This window comes from Echinops telfairi, unplaced genomic scaffold (assembly GCF_000313985.2).
Source record: "Echinops telfairi isolate 266 unplaced genomic scaffold, ASM31398v2 ScPeMD7_23;HRSCAF=83, whole genome shotgun sequence".
Taxonomy (NCBI): Eukaryota; Metazoa; Chordata; class Mammalia; order Afrosoricida; family Tenrecidae; genus Echinops; species Echinops telfairi.
In genome coordinates this window covers 58,570,759-58,587,179 of record NW_022103920.1, presented here as the reverse complement: position 1 = coordinate 58,587,179, position 16,421 = coordinate 58,570,759, and the positions used below count along the sequence as shown (strand labels likewise).

The 16,421-nt window shown below is 43.8% G+C and overlaps 1 protein-coding gene and 1 pseudogene across 1 annotated transcript in view; one reads left to right on the top strand and one right to left on the bottom strand.

The window, feature by feature from the left end:
• Positions 1-3,713: 3,713 nt before the first annotated feature.
• LOC101651258 lies at positions 3,714-8,994 on the bottom strand (annotated as a pseudogene).
• Positions 8,425-16,421, top strand: part of LOC101650950 (protein lifeguard 2) — a 39,188-nt gene continuing 31,191 nt past the window's right edge. The window contains exons 1-2 of the mRNA XM_004702806.2: positions 8,425-8,490; positions 10,712-10,989. Coding sequence (XP_004702863.2) covers positions 8,489-8,490; positions 10,712-10,989 — 280 coding nt within the window. The 5' untranslated portion in view covers positions 8,425-8,488. The remainder of the gene's footprint in view (positions 8,491-10,711; positions 10,990-16,421) is intronic.

The window sequence follows — 16,421 nt, the reverse complement described above, 5'->3', positions numbered from 1 at the left end:
CGGGGCCGAGGGGGCGTGGCCGGAAGTTCCGCCCCCGGAGATCCTTGCAGGGCGCTGCGGCGCGGTTAGCTGTCCTGCGGACCAGTGGCTCTCCATATTCTGGTGTCAGGCTTGGAATTGCCCAATAAAGTGCAGGCTGCCCGGTTACGTTTGAACCACGGACAGACAAAAATGTCAGTTTAATGTAAGTGTGCCGCACGCGACTGTTGTTGGTCCGAAATTCACATTTGACTGAGCCTCCTGTGTTTTTCCAGGCTGAATCTGGCAAACCCACTCAGGACCCCTTTCCAATTTCAAACTCACTGCATAGGCGCGCTTAAAAATCATTGGAAATCACGAAGACTGTTGTTTGGGTGCGGTATACCCGCAGACATGTATTAGAAATGAGAACAGGCATTTTTTTTTAATTTTAATTTTTTTAAGAGAGCATACATTTTAAACCCTAGGACGTCGAGCACGCGTTGGGCGATGATGTCATTGTTAGGTTGCCTCTGAGCACGAAAAGGAACACCAGTGTGAGGTGAGAGTGGAAAGGAAAAATAACCGGCTTAGTCTGGCTGGGGAGCAGTGTAGGCTCAAGGACCCAGTAAAAGGGTCCCTAGCAAGCGGCCCTTGGAGCTCACAGGAGAACAGCTGGTCTCGATTAGGTGCATTGGAAAGTCAGCTGACCTCCTACTGTGGCCAGGGTACAAAGGCCTGGCCAACAAAGCGAGTTCCTCCCCAGCCTCACTTGTAAAGTGGTGGTTGCACACCCCTCTGCAAGCACAGTATTGACGCCAACGCTGATAGAGATCTTAGCCCTGTGTGACCATTGAGTGGGTGGATGCTCAACCAAGGTCCCGCGATTTGGACTAGTTGCCACTACTGTCCCTGCCCCCAACACCAAATCGGGACAGAGCTTCTGGGCAGCCCTGTGGCCTGTGCTGTGGCTCTGAGCTTAGGTTTCCCCAGCAGTACAACAGAACAACACTGCTTTCCAAACTCATTGTGGGAATCAAAACCCATTGCAAAATGATTCCAGAGCTAAAGAGTGCTGCTTCATTTTAGAACAATGCATTGTTTGTGAGGGAATGTACGCTGAATTCCATGCTGGCTAAACTACCTGCCCTTCAGTCACTAAAAACTTTGCCCCATCCCCCAACTTCCTGTACATCACACCATATTGGCTTGCATCAGACCAACAATCACTCATACAAACCATTCTCATTGATGCCTCCCTTTACCTCAAGATCATGTGTCACAGCCCCTGGCCACATCCTAAACCTTCCTGAGATCATCAGGAGGAACAAGGCCACTCTTTTCTTTTTTTTTTTTTCAAAGTAAAAATATTTTTTATTCTTTTAAAAAATCATTTTATTAGGGGCTCATACAACTCTTATCACAATTCATACACACATCCATTGTGTAAAGCGCACTTGGACATTCATTGCCCACCACTCTTTTTCCTTATACATTTATTTTGTTGTTGCTAGGGGTCCTGAGTCAGTTCCAACTCACTGACCCTGTGTAAAATAAAAGGACACATTGCCTGGTCCTGCGCCATACTCAAAATTGTTATGTTTGAGCCGATTGTTGCTACCACTGTGTCAGACCATCTCATTGAGGGTCTTCCTCTTTTTTGCTGTCTCTGTACTTTACCAAGCATGATGGCCTTTTCCAGGGACTGGTCTCTCCTGATAATGGGTTCAAAGTACATGAGTAAAGTCCTGACATCCTTGCTTCTAAAGAGCATTCAGGCTGTACTTCCAATACAGATCAGTTTGTTCTTTCGGGAGCCCATGGTTTTTTCAATAGTCTTCACCAGCACCATAATTCAAATGCGTAGGTTTTTCATTAGTCTTCCTTATTCAGTGTCCACATTTCATATGAGGCTATTGAAAATGCCATGGCTTGGGTCAGGTGCAGCTTAGTTCTCAAAGTTACATCCTTGCTTCTCAACACTTTAAAGAGGTCCTCTGCAGCAGATTGACTCAATGCAATATGTTGTTTGATCTCATGACTGCTGCTTCCAAAAGCACTGATTGAGGATCCAAGCAAGATGAACTCTTTGACAAATGTATTTTACAGCTTTTAAAAGTGGGGTACAGTAAGCATCCTGTAAAATATTTAATTCATACATGTACACTCTGATAATCACCCAAATAAACTCAGTAACCACCAAGCAAATCAAGAAATAAAACATTATTACCCCAAAGCCACCCCCGCTTCTTGTTCTTTACCCCGAGGGAATAACTGCACTGTTGATTCCGTGGATTTCCTTAACCGGGCTAACAAATTCCCTTCCTGTCCTACTTTTATCATGAATGTATCAAATGCTTTCTAATAATTGGGATTACGATGCTTTTCCTTCTTTATCAATGTATGCATTGCAATGACTTCTGGGTATTACAGTGTAATGACCATTTTCTGGAATAAATCTAACTTGGTTGCAATGTGTTGTCCTTTGGAACATACTGCTGGATTTGACTAAGATTCTGTTTTGAGCTCTGTACCTCTATGCTCATGAGTGAGGGCTTTGGGTTTCTTTCTTGTAATAAAATATCTTTGTCAGCTCTGGGCATCATGCTGATGTCTTCTACATAAGATGAAGTAGGAAGCATTTCCTCTTTTCGTTGGAACCGTTTATGTAAGATTGGTGTTCTTTCTTAATGTTTAAAATAATTCATTGGTAAAGAGCTCTGTCCTTTGAATTTTCTTTGTAGTTTTAAATCATGGACTTAATCTTTAAATATTAGGATCTTAAAGTTTTCTACATTTGTGTCAGATTTGGTGAGTTGTGGTTTTTAGGAAATGTGTGCATTTCATCTGTTGCGTAAAATATATTTTCATAAAATTGTTATAACATTGTCTTAAAATGTCATCATGTTTACACGTCACTGCTATCAAGTTGATTCCAACTGAGGGTTCCTGAGGCTGTCAGTCTTTCGGGAGCAGTAGCCTTGTCTTTCTCCTTTGGAGCGTGTAGTGGTTAGATGTAGGAAAGTATAAACGTGTCAGTCAGGTCACAGTCTGAAGGTGCTGCCGTGTGTGTGTGTGTGTGTGTGTGTGTGTGTGTGTGTGTGTGTGTGTTACTCATAAGGGAACCCTGGGACTCTCTCTCTGCTACTCTGCCTTCCTCCATGTTGGATTTTGGTGGCTATCCTGAGAGTTAATGATTCCCTGCCATGTTTCCACCAACCTTGGATCCACACAACTCTGTAGCTGTGGCCTGTGATCTTCCTGCATTCCACATTATTGCCCGCGGCTGCATGAGTCTCAAGAGGGACTTATGGACTAATATTGGCCGTATGAACTTGAGTTGGACTAGACTAGGATGCTTTATTTATATATAATTACTTCTTGATATAACACTCTTTTAAAAAAATAATTGAAAATGAATATTGAGATAAACGCTAGCATTCCCAGTACTGATGTGCTTATATTAGCTGAAGTTACAAACACACTTTAGCATTCACAGTGGTGAGCATCCCCATTCTGATCTACAAAGCTTATGAATAAAGAAAAATACAAAACCTCAAGTTTTACAAAAGAAGTTTTCAGTTCTACATATATTAATAATATAACCATTTCTTCCAGGGAATACATAAAAGTGTGAAGGAATATCACTGGATTTCATTCACTAAAGGAAATGAAGGAAGGTTGAACATCAATGGCACTTGTTAGGGCCATCGAAGTGGCCCCCTTGGCTTCCCCTAGCCCCAAGGTTTCAGAGGCTATTCTGCACCTGTAGGTGATCCCACCTGAGATGTGGCTCCTATGGAGGTCTGTCACTGTACACTGCCCCACTATCTGGCGTCATTGGACTTCCCATATCTGCAGCTCCCTGGCAGGACTGGGCGGGACCCATAGGTAGGCCAGATAGAGTTCCTCTGTTGTTTATATGCATACCCATCATTGCAGGAGGACCTTGGCTATCAGCAGGTGATAGGTCTTTAAATGTATCTCCCATGTTTAAGGCTCCAAGATGTAATGGCTCCACAGGGACCCATTTCACCCATTCTCACGGCCTGTTCTCTCATTTGATTGCTCCCTTTAAACTTTTCCATATAGTTTGGCTTGCTGTCAGTTCTCCCTGTTCTGTCATGTCCATTCTGATTCACAACCAAGATGCCCTTCTCCACCTCTTAGTTGGTTTTGTTTGTACAGTTCTTGGTTTTGGAGTTTTTCCAAGTGTCTGCATTCTTCCTGATGTCTCACGAGATCTTCCCTCCTTGGCATTTTCTGGTGTTAGTGCCTATCTGCTTCCACTTCTGCCTCTCGTTCCTCTTGGGCTTCTCTGATGTTTCGGTCAACCTGCTCGCGCTTTTCCAGTTCGCCAAGAGCTTTCCGTCCAGAAGCATACTCCGTGTTAAATGCCCCAAGCTGGGCCAAACGCGGAAGCTGGTCTCTTTCCTTCTGACATTGTTGAGTCTCTGACAAGCCATCTTCATCCTCAAACTGCTCCCTACGCGCCACCGTGACTGAGGAGGGGGGTTGTTAGTAAGAAGGCACCGTCACCACATCTTTCCAATGCCTTCCTGCAGGAGGCTTGGCTGCAAGTTCTACAAAACCTTCTCCTGTAGGCTCTACCACAGTCGTCCACAACCCCAACGGCCTTCTCTACTGGACCGAACCAGGAAAGGCTTGTTCTAGAAGCTCTTCACAAACAACTGGAGAACGGTTCTTGATAGTTAAGGCTGCCCCCTGTGCAGCAAAGCAAATTCGGAGAGGTCTGCCCTTCACAATGGTGCCATCCAGCTCTGCTTTGGCAGTTATGGCCAATGTTCTGGATGCCAGGCAGATGACGCCAAAGCTGCGGTCCTCATTGATGAAGACCTCGCTGTGCTCACCCAGAGCTCAGGGAACCCCTTGACGTCCTACTTGATGATGTGGGTGGGCAGGTTCTCCATGAAGAGAAGAGCCGGCAGCGCAGCATGTGAAAGCTCTTTCTTATGTGTCTATGATTGTCTGGATTTGTTTCTCTGGGCAGCCTGTTCTACCACAGAGGGACTGTGAGTTTGAACTGCCAACCTTATGGTTACCCAGCAGTGCCCCAGGGGCTCCCTTAAGACGGATGTAGGATCTATAAAACAAAACAAAAACAAAGCTTTCTCATTCTTATTTTAAATCATTTTATTGGGGGCTCTTATAGCTCTCCCCTGGCCTCTGAGAGTGTTCTTTTATTACTTAAAAAATTTATTTTATTGGGGGCTCTTACAGCTCTTATAACATTCCATACATCAATTGTATCAAGCATATTTGTACATATGCTGCCATCATCTTCTAAACATTTACTTTCTATTTGAACCCTTTATGTCAGCTCCTCTTTTTTCCCTCCATCTCTGACCCCCTCCCACCTGAGTGAGCCCTTGATAAATCATACATTATTCCTGTTTTCATGTCTTACACTGACTGCCATCTCCTGTCACACCTTCCTGGGGGAGTGTTGGTATGCTTCTATCATTGCTATCAGTTCACCCCCACACACACCTTCCCCCCACCCTCCTGGTATCACTACTCCCATTTCTGCTCCTGACCTGGATTCTATGTATCATGAGCTCTTATCCGTAGCAGTGTACATTCTCTGGTCTAGCCTGAACTGAAAGGCAGGACTGGGGTCATGATAGTGAGGGGTGAGGAAGCTTCAAAGAACCAGAGGAATATTGTGTGTTTCATTGGTGTTTTACTGTGCCGTGGTTGACTCATCCCTTCCTTGTGACCCTTCTGGGAGGAGATATCCTATTGTCTACAGAAGGTTTTGGGTCTCTGCTCCAACCCCCCTCATTCTCAACAATATGTTTTTTTGTTTTGGGTCTCCTGGTGCCTCTTACCTGATTTCATTGACATCTCATGATCACACAGGCTGGTGTGCTTCTTCCATGTGGGCTTGTTGCTTCTCTTCTGGATGGCCGATTGTTTAACGTCAAGCCTTTAGGACTCTAGACAACATACCTTTTGATAGTGGGGCACCATCAGCTTTCTTCACCACATTTGCTTATGCACCCACTTTGTCTTCCGTGATCACATCAGGAAGGTGAGCATCACAGAATGCCAGGTTGTTAGAACAAAGTGTTCTTGTATTGAGAGAGGACTTAAGCAGAGGCCTAAAGTCCATCCACTTCTTCAATGTATTACCATATAAATATATGCACATAGACCAATATCTCTATTTTTATGAATTTTATATTTTCATATGTTTATACCTCTAGCCATAGCTTTGTTTCCTAGATCTTTCCTCCATTTCCTTTTACCTTCCTCCTGCCCCACCATCATGCTCACCCTTCTTCTGCCTTCGTAATTCCTGTCAGCTGGATTGCTGTTGCTCCATCACCACCAGGATCTCTACTTCCTCCTCGTTGTTCCTTTGAACTCCCTAGTTATTCCCCTGTCTATAGGGTTGTTTGCTCACTGCTCCTTCCCCTGCCTGCTCCTCCCCCCAGTCCCTCTGGAACGTCGGTCCCATTGCTTTCTCCCTGGACTTGCTTCCCATGCCTGTCTGTGTTTCTTTTTTAAATAATTTTATTTGGGGCTCTTACACCGCTTTTAACAATCCATACATCCATCCATCGTGTCAAGCACATTTGTACATATGTTGCCATCATCATTTAAAAAAATGTTTTCTATTTGAGCCCTTGGTATCAGGTCTTCATTTTTTTCCCCTCATGAACCCTTGATAGTTTATAAATTTTTTTTTCATGTCTTACACTGACCGCTGTCTCCCTTCACCCACTTTTCTGTTGCTTGTCCCCCTGGGGGTGGGGCATGCCTATCTTATATAGGTAGGCAAAGCAACAATAACGGACACAAAACAAAAAGAAAGCAAAAGATTGAACAAGAGAAAAAAAAGCATAAAATGAGAAAAAAAAAAAGAAAGAAAAAGCATACACAATTCCAGGTCTGTCGCCGCCCTTTATGACTATCTCCCCACCCGCCCTGGGGGTGGCAGTGGGTGTTCCAGGAACTGCCCCTCCTAACTAAAGTCTATTTTGAGGGCTTCTCAGGGAACACCCTCTCATTCTTGATATTGCCCGAACTTTTTCCTGGATCATTTTTATCATAGATCTATTAATGTTATCAGTCTTACCAAAGAGTTGCTTATTTTTACTAAAAGTCTCTTAAAAACTAGACACATTTTTACCTTTATTTTGGATAGTTTTTTATTAAAGTTGTGAGATGAATATTTAGATGACTTATTTCAACCTTTTAAAAATGGATATGCACAAGGCTATTCATTTCCTCTTAATTTACTGTTAGTTGCATATTCTCTTTTTTATTAGTAAAACCGTGAGGTGAGGAAAATGGATAAGAACCAAAACACAACACAACACAACACAACACAACACAGGGAAGCACCGTTGCTGACGGATCTGACCAATCTCCTGCCCCTCAGCTGTGCCTTAAGTCACAGCGAGTCAGACCTGGGCTTCCAGAGGTTTAGGGGCGAGGGTAAGGATGGCAGAATTCTCACATGGACACAATATGAGATGGGCACCTACCCTAGACCCAGAGGAAAAGCGTTCAATTGGAGCATATAGACACAATCTTCCAGAGAATTCTGCTGGCATGTGTAGGTTCACTGTGAATACAGATCTTAGTGTTTCCCAAGGGCTCGAAATCCACACTAAAGGACAGGAATAAAGCTGATTCCCAAAGGGATTGCTAGTATGGTCATCGTATAGTTTGCGTGATTTAGGTGTTTGGTGGTTCAGGGCAAGTTTCCGCTCCCATTCCCCAGCATGTGAAGAACTCCCGGGAGGAGTTCTTGCTTCCTTCTTTGCTCCTTGGCATCTAACTTTTCTCACGAAGCATTTCCCTCCGTCATGGGACGCACCAATAATATCACCATCCACCACACAAACCAATGCCTATTTTATATTAAACAAGTCTTACTTATTGGAAATACTTGTGTGGGGCCTCGTGGTGGGTCCCCTTCGTTTCGAAGATCTACCTCCTGTGTGCAGGGCAGTGAGGGCCTGGTGCAGGCGCTAACAGCCTCTCGCTAAGACTTCAGGACAGCTAGTGTGGGAAGCGGTCTTGGAGATTCGGATGCATTAGCAGAGGCTGTTCGATCCCTATGAGGCTCAGCCAATTGAGCTTAACGCTGAGCCCTTCTCCTTGGTAGAGGGGCCCCCGGCTCCTCCTCCTCTCCAACTGCCACTCCTCTAACTGTCGCTCAGAATGTTACCCCGCTTCTCCCGCCCAGCCACGCCCCTCTTCCTGTGGATGACCACTGGCCCGCGAGTGGGGGAAGCTTTTTAAGGACCAGGTGAAACCCTCCTGTAGTGACCCAGATACCAGCTAGATAGAGTTTCATGAAGAAAATTCGTTCGCCATGGTTTTGAATACTTTGCATACTTCCCCCCTTCTGATTTGTAGGAGAGCTCGGGAGAGAAGCAGCCGAGCTTGGACACTGGAGCACCTTTTCAAGCGTCGCCCTTGGTCAGGTTTGCTTGCCTCACAGGAGCTCCAGACTTTATGCCAAAGAGGACTATTTCTTTTCCTTTTCAAAATGTAAATATCTTCTTCGGTAGTTAGATAAATACTAAATGCTCCCTGTAAAAAGTTCATCCAATTCTGAGTATAAATGGTAGAGCTTAATAACTCTTTTGAGCTAGATAAACCTATCTACACAGTTTATAGTGTATCTTCCCAGTCTTTGGAAATGTGTGTTGGTAAAATATCAGTGGGATTTTACTGAATAGTATTTTTTCATCTGATTTTTTTCTTTCAAAAGTGTTATCATGAGTTTCCCATATTAATCCATGTAGGACAGTGTTTTTCTGCCCCAACGTAAATTGCTGGTGGGTATTAAGACTATTTAAATTATTTTTGCAAAATACAGCTATTGGGTCAATTTTTTGAATACTGTAGATGCTGACAAATAGCCCACTGAAAAAAGTAATCTCTGCTGCCAACTTCGGCGGAGGATTTGATAGCTGAATTCTCCCGAGGCAATTCAGGCACAGTGCCCAGAGTCCATGATACTTCCAGGGCCATGAACATGTATGTCTTCATTGTACTTTCTTTTAAAATTTGAAGAATACAGCCTGGATTACTTACTTTTCATATAAAAACCAAGAGTAATCTCTTGAGTCAGATCCTCACGGTCTCCTGCTGGGGAACTTTCAGGTTCCTCATTATTTTCATTTTATTTATTTTCGCTGTAACAAACTCCCATATAATTAATGCTGAAAAGAGGAGCCCTGGTGGTATCGCGGTTATTCATTGAGCTGATAACCCCAAGGCTAGCTGTTCAAAACCACCAGCCATGACTCGGGAGAAGACAAGGTTTTCTACTCCCTTAAAAAGTTACAATCTCCAAAACCCACTGGGGCAGTTCCACCCTGCCCAGCAGAGTCACTATGAGTTGGAATTGACTCAATGGCAGTGACTTTTTGAGTTTTTAAAATGTCTTACAATAACACACACTTAGTATTGTATTACAGTTCAGTCCAAAACCAGCTGCATTCTGCTAAACTAAGGTGTCAGTGGGGTTCTTTTCCTTTGTGGAGATTATGGACAAAAATGGTTTTATTTCCTCCTTTTAGAAGCTGTCTAAACTCCTTGGCTCATGGCCTCTTCTTCCACCTTCAAAGCCAGCAATGACATCATTCTGACCTCTGCTTTCGTCATCTCATCTCCCTTTCTGACTCTAGCCCTTCTGCCTCCTCTCAGAAGTAGGATCATAAGGATCCTTGTGATTGAGTTGGCCCATCTGGGCAGTCCGCAATAATTTTGTCATTTTAAGATATTTAATTTATTCTCATTTTCAAGTCCTTGGAGCTCTGGTGGCTAGCCGCAAGGTCGGCAGTTGGAACCCAGCAGCCACTTTGTTGGAGAAAGATAAGGCTTTCTGCTCCTGTAAAAATACACAGCTTCAGAAACCCACAGGGGCAGTTCTTCTCTGTCCAGAATCAACTCCTTGGCCGGGGCTTGGGTTTGGGTTGTTTGGTTTTTTTGCCATGTAAGATAGCATATTCACAGTCTTCAGAGATTACAATGTGGACATCTTTGGGAGGCCATTGTTCTGCCTTCAGCATGAAGTCCACATTCCTTCGTTTCTCTTCCTCGCCTCTTGTGACCTGCCCTGCTGCCCATCTGGCAACTGTCCTCCCACTTGCCCTTTGAACTCTCTGCTCTGGCCACAGGAACACCTTTCAGTTGGTGGCATCTGTTCTTTCTGTTTCCTTCACTCTTGGTCTCGGCTCATTTCTCTGCCCGTGCTCGGCTTTCCCCACCTCTTCACTTGGCTAATTCCTACTCATCCTCCAGCCTCCGGGTTGACCGCACTGCCTCAGTAGCTTTCAACAACCTCGCCTGCTTGTCGCATCTTCGTTCCTTCCTTCGTTGAGGAATCTCATTGCAGCTGCCGTAGCCTGTCTGCTCAGGCTCACATCGTCTTTTATATCGTTGGCTTAGTTCTCTTCTGACCTGTGAGCTATTTGTTGTTAGAATGAAAAGGGACGCTCCGCGATTCCCCCAGAAGAGGGGCTCACTGACCCCTTGTTGACGTACATTTGTGAAAACCCTAATTAGGTCATAGAACGCTAAGCTTTCACCCTGCAGGCTTCATTTACACTTATTTGTTCATCAGTCATTTAGCAAATGCCTATTAAGCACTGGCTTAATAAATACTCAGGAGAAGCCGTAAGGATCATCTCAGTGTTGTGAGAATGCCGAGATGATAGTGGTATGAACGTGAAGACCTGAGTAACACTTCTCCCTCCTGCAGGAAGATGGACCTGGAGGTCAGTGAGCCACTAGACTTTAGCTCTGGAGATCATCCACAGTTGGGGCGAAAGGCAGCGGATAATGAAAATGACCAGTCCAAAGCCGGTCCTGCCCACACACATTCAACTTCAGTTGGGTCAAGGAAAATCCCTGCGGATCCTAAGCCAAAGACTGATGAGCAATTGGACGCCTATATGGTACAAATTTCAGATGAGAGCAGCCCAGCTGAAAGTGCTACAAATGTGACCAACCAGTTCTCAGACGCATCTGTCCGCAGAGGTGAGAGTCCAGAAATGACCATGTTGGAAGAGAAAAGCACATGTGAACGTTAAAAGTTGCCATAGAGTGAGTTGTCAGAAAAAGAGAAAAAAAGAATTTTGGTTTTTCCTGATCCTGCTTTCCCGTGAACCGTGTAGGTAGGCCTCCTCCCAGGGACGGCCCTGAGAAACGCGCAGTAAATGTACTGGAGTGCCTAACTTTCAGTCTGCTTAGAAACTAGGAATTAGTCCTTGGTTGTAGGATGTCTTCATCCACATACAAGATGATGCCATAATTATGACTTCTGTTTCGTGAAAATCAGATCAATTCCTAGCTGTTCATGCTGCAGATGTTAGAAAATGCACAGAAGGGGAGGAATGGGGACCTGATCGCAATGTGATCAACACATAACCACATACACCCCTCCTCCAGGGGGACAAGCAACAGAAACCGTGGGAGAAGGGAGACAGCAGTTGGTGTAAGATATGAAAATAATAATATTTATAATCTATCAAGGGTTTCACGAGGGTTGCGGGGGGGGGGGGGGGGGGGGGGGGGGGGGGGGAAGAGGAGCTGATACCAAGGGCTTAATACAAAGTAAATGTCTAGAAAATAATGATAGCAACATATGTACAAATATGCTTGGTACAATTGATGTATGGATTGTTCTAAGAGCTATAAGAGTCCCCAATAAAATGATCTTTTAATTAAACAATAATAAATAAATAAAAAGAAAGTACATTAGCTGTGAGAGTATCAGAAATCTAAACAGTGGTGACTTAAACAAATGAGAAGTTTTGATTTTCTCTCATGAAGTATGGAGTTTGGAGGCTGGTAGTTCAAGGCTAATGCTGCAGGCCTCTAGGGTTCACTGGAACCTAGCATCCTTTGAGAGGCCACTCTGACCCCTTAGGCTCTCTTAGGGTCTGGGCTCCTTGAAGGGGAACCATTGCTGTCTTACTGGTGCTCCTTCCCCAGCCTGTGGCTGGAAATGCCCCGGGGCACCAGCTTTTCAGGTAGGAAGAAGGAAAAGCAAAGGACCAAGTTAGTCCAGGACAGAGGCTGGCCCACTGCACTTGCAACTCCAGGGGGTGCCAATCTTGAGTAGGTGCCTTGAGAAAGGCCCCATCTGGGCCCTTTCAGAGACATTCCCAGAAACATCAGTAAAATACTAGCAATTCAGACTGAGTAGTCTCCAACAGTTCTGTAGGGCTGTATTTTAAGTCTTATTCTAAGTTGCTGACTCTGAACTAATATTCCCTTTCCCATCCTAAGAGAGAAAGAGAGAGAGAGAGAGAGAGAGAGAAAGAATGAGAGCGAGCGAGCTCTACAACAAAAAGACTAACAATCAAAGTTTTTAAAAATAGGTAAAGGACTTGAATTGATATATTTCTAAAGAAGATCTACACATGGTCAGTATACATGTAAAGATGCTCATTGCTATTAGTCATTAGAGAACTGTAAATCAATGCCACAATGTGATGCCCCTTCATCCACCCTACGAAGGCTATTAGAAAATAGCCAAGATTGGTGACTGTTCAAAGAAATCGGTGCCCTCACCCACTGGTGGTAGATATACAAAATGGTACAGTCATTGTAGGATACACTGGGGCACCTTCTCAAAAAACTGTAAACTGAATAACCGTATGACCTAACAATTCCATTTCTAAAGGTCTTGAAAGCAAGAACTCATACAGATACTTCTACCCCCATGTTCATAGAATCACGATTCACAATAACCCAAAAGTTGAAACAACCCAAGCGTTCACTACCAGATGTCGGTGGGCACAGTGGGCTTCATTCATACAGTAGAATATTAGCCATCCCTAAGAAGGAATGAAGTTCTGTCACACACTAGGACATTGATGAATCTTAAAAACATCATGCTGAGTGAAATACCTTGGAGAAAAGAACTAACTGAACATGTCAGACAAAAGGGCAAACATATGATTCCCACTTAGGTGAAACATCTAGAATAGGCAAATGCATAGAAATAAAGATCAATCCGTGGTTACTAGGGACTGGTTACCACTTGCCTGACTGTTTGTCATACTCTGGTGGCTTGGGTGTTGCTGTGATGTTGAAAGCTATGTCGCTGGTCTTTTAAATGCTAGCAGGGCCACCCACAGTGAACAGGTTTCAGCGGAGCTCCCAGACGGAACAGATAACAGAGTAGAACTCAGCGCCCACTTCTGAGGAAGAAGCCGCTGCAAACCTAATACATAGCTTTGGAAGCATTTTCAAATACTGAAAGCCCAAACAAAGGAAACAGACATTGTTGGAGATGTGGCTCAAATCTGAGAGCACTCAGAGTGTGACTGAAGGGGAGATAATGTCTTGGAGGGGAGTCAACTGTGGTGCGGTGAGTCTGGTGAAGCCTGTAGGGGTGGAGACTTTGGGGTCTTCATTGGCTGATGGCGCACAACTCAAGGTAAAGAGAAACAGCTGCAAAAATCTTGTAATGAGTGGCACTTGGAATGTGTGAAGTATGAATCTAGGAAAATTGGAAGTGGTCAAAAATTAAATGGAGCTCATATAGATCAATATCCTAGGCATTAGTGAGCTGAAATGGACTGATATTGGCCATTTTGAATCAGAAAATCTTAAGATTTACTACGATGGGAATAACACAATCAAGAGGAATGGCATAGCATTCATCATTGGCAAGGGTCTTGCTAAATCCATCATGAAGTACAATGCTCTCTGTGATAGGATTATGTCCACCTTCAAGGAAATCCAATCAATACAAATGTTATTCAACTTTATGTACCAACCACAAAAGCTAGTGGTAAAGAAATCGACGAATTCTAACAGCCACTACAGTTGGAAATTGATCAAATATGCAATCAAGATGAACTGATAGTTACTGGTTATTGGGATGCAAAAGTTGGAAACGAAGGAACAGTGGAACAGCCAGAAATTCACACTGGATTCAGAAGAAGATAAGGAACAAGGGATATGATCGCTGAGGTCAGATGGATCTTGGCTGAAACCAGGGAATACCAGAAAGATGTTTATTTGTGTTTCACTAATGATGCAAAGGCATTCGACTGCATGGACCATAATAAACTGGATAACCTTGGGATTCTGGAACATCATTGTGCTCATGTGGAACTTGTACATGGATCAGGAGGCAGTTGTGTGAACAGAACAAGGGAATACTGCACGGTTTAAGATCAGGAAAGTGTGCATCAGGGTTGTATCCTCTCATCATACTTGTTCAATCTACATGCTGGGCAAATCATTAGAGAAGCTGGATTATATGAAGAAGAATGCAGTGTCAGGATTGGAGGAAGGCTTATTCATAACCCGTGGTATACAGATGACACAACGTCCCTTGCTGACAGTGAGGAGCAACTGAAGCACTTGCTAATGATGGTCAATGATTATAGCCTTTGGTATGGATTACAACTCAACGTAAGGAAGACCCAAATCCCCAGAAAACGTTGAAGCTGTCAAGGATGTTGTCTTGTATTCCCAATCAGTGCTCATGGGGGTCACAGTCAAGACATGAAGAGACATATTGCATGAGTCAATCTGCTGCACAGGACCTCTTTAGAGGATTGAAGAGCCGGGATGTTACTTTAAGGATTAAGGAGTGCCTGACCCAAGCCATAGCTTTCTCCATTGCATCACATGCATGTGAAAGTTGGACTGAGTAAGAATTGGTGCCTTTGAATTGTGGTGCTGGAGAAGAATACCGAGAGTACCATGAACTGCTAAAAGAACAAACCGATCTGTATTGGAAGAAGTAAGGCCAGAGTGCTCCTTAGAGGCAAGGATGGCAAGACTTCATTTTACATGCATTGGACATGTTGTCAGGAGAGACCAGTTCCTGGAGAAGGAGCACATGTTTGGTAAAGTGGATGGGCAATGGAAAAAAGGAAGGTCCTTGACAAGATGGATTGAGACAGTGGTGGCATCAGTGGGCTCAAGCACAGGAACAATTGTGAGGCTGGCTCAGGGCTGGCAGTTTCCTGCTGTCGTGCACTGGGCTCCTGGGGGCCTGACAGCAGCAACACAGACTGGGGAGCTTAAAGGCTGCTGGGTTTAGGTTAGGTAGATGAAACGGACAGTAGTGGAAATGGACAGTAGTGATGGCTACACAACAGAGTGGATGTGATTAATGTCACCAAATTGTTCTCTTCAAAATGGTTAAATGGGAAGTGTTTTGTTGAATATATTTTACAGTAACCCTGCCCCGCTCCAAGTGCTGAAGGGGTGGGGGGGCAAAAGTTTTCAGCTGAATAACTACATTAGTAAAAGAATAAACCACAGTGTGGTTGTAGATCATGTATCAGAATTTTTTCGGTTTTCACCCCGCTTCTTCAGGTTTTCCATTCACCTCTATCCACCTCTCCTCGTTTAGAAGGATGACAAGTTTTTTTATTTTTAAAAATTTTTGGTTCCCCCTTCCTCTTTTTCTCTCTCCCTTTCATCCCACTCCTCCATAAACATCTAAGTCTATTTTTCTTATTTGACAATCTTTTTTTTAATTGATTGATTTTTTCTTTTTTAGCAGTGGTCTCATACAGTAACTGTCTTGGTGTGATTGACTAGCTTCACTCAGTATAATATTTTCCGAATTCATCCATGTCACGAGGTGTTTGACATTTTCATGAGTCTTCGTTAGCAGTGAATAATATTGCATTGTATGTATGTACCGCTTACTCATCTATTCCTACACGGAAAAACATTTGGGTTGTTTCCATCTTCCTGCTATTGTGAATAGTGCTGCAATAAACATGGGTGTGAATATATCTGTTTGTGTTTTGCTCCTAATTTCTTTATAATATATACCAAATAGAGGGGTTGCTGGGTCATATGGTATTTCTATTCCCATTTGAAGAAATATTTTCTTTCATGAAGCATCGGCATTACTTTATTCCTAAAGGTTTATTGGACTCATAAAAATAGTTTCTGCACTTACACTTAAAATAATCATTTTGTTGGGGGCTTGTACAACTCTTATCACAACCCATCCATCCATTCATGCATGCATTTATACTCTTATTCTTGAATATTTGTGTCATAAGAAATGTTTCTCAGTTGGCCCAAGGGACTCATGGACCATGTGAGCATCTCTCTCCGTGATCTAGAGCCCCAAAGAATTAGAAGGTGCCCGGCTATCATGACCAACTGCTCAGAAAGGGGTTACAATAAAAGGTCCTGGATAGGGTGGGGGAAATAAGTATTACAAAACTCAAAATCATAAAGATGGCCAGGCTTACTGATTGTTGGGACTCCGGAGATTTGTATCTTAGTCACCCTCCCAGTGTGGAAATGAACTCACCCCCAGGGCTCAAGTTTCAGCCCAACAATAGTCCACAAAGGAAGCAGTGACCCTCGGGAGGCACGCACACCTTTGGAATAAGCAGGTGTTTGAGATGCAAAGGGCACTCTTTATCCAAGGACAAAGCTCAGAAGGACTAGGAAAGGAGGAGAGGAAACAG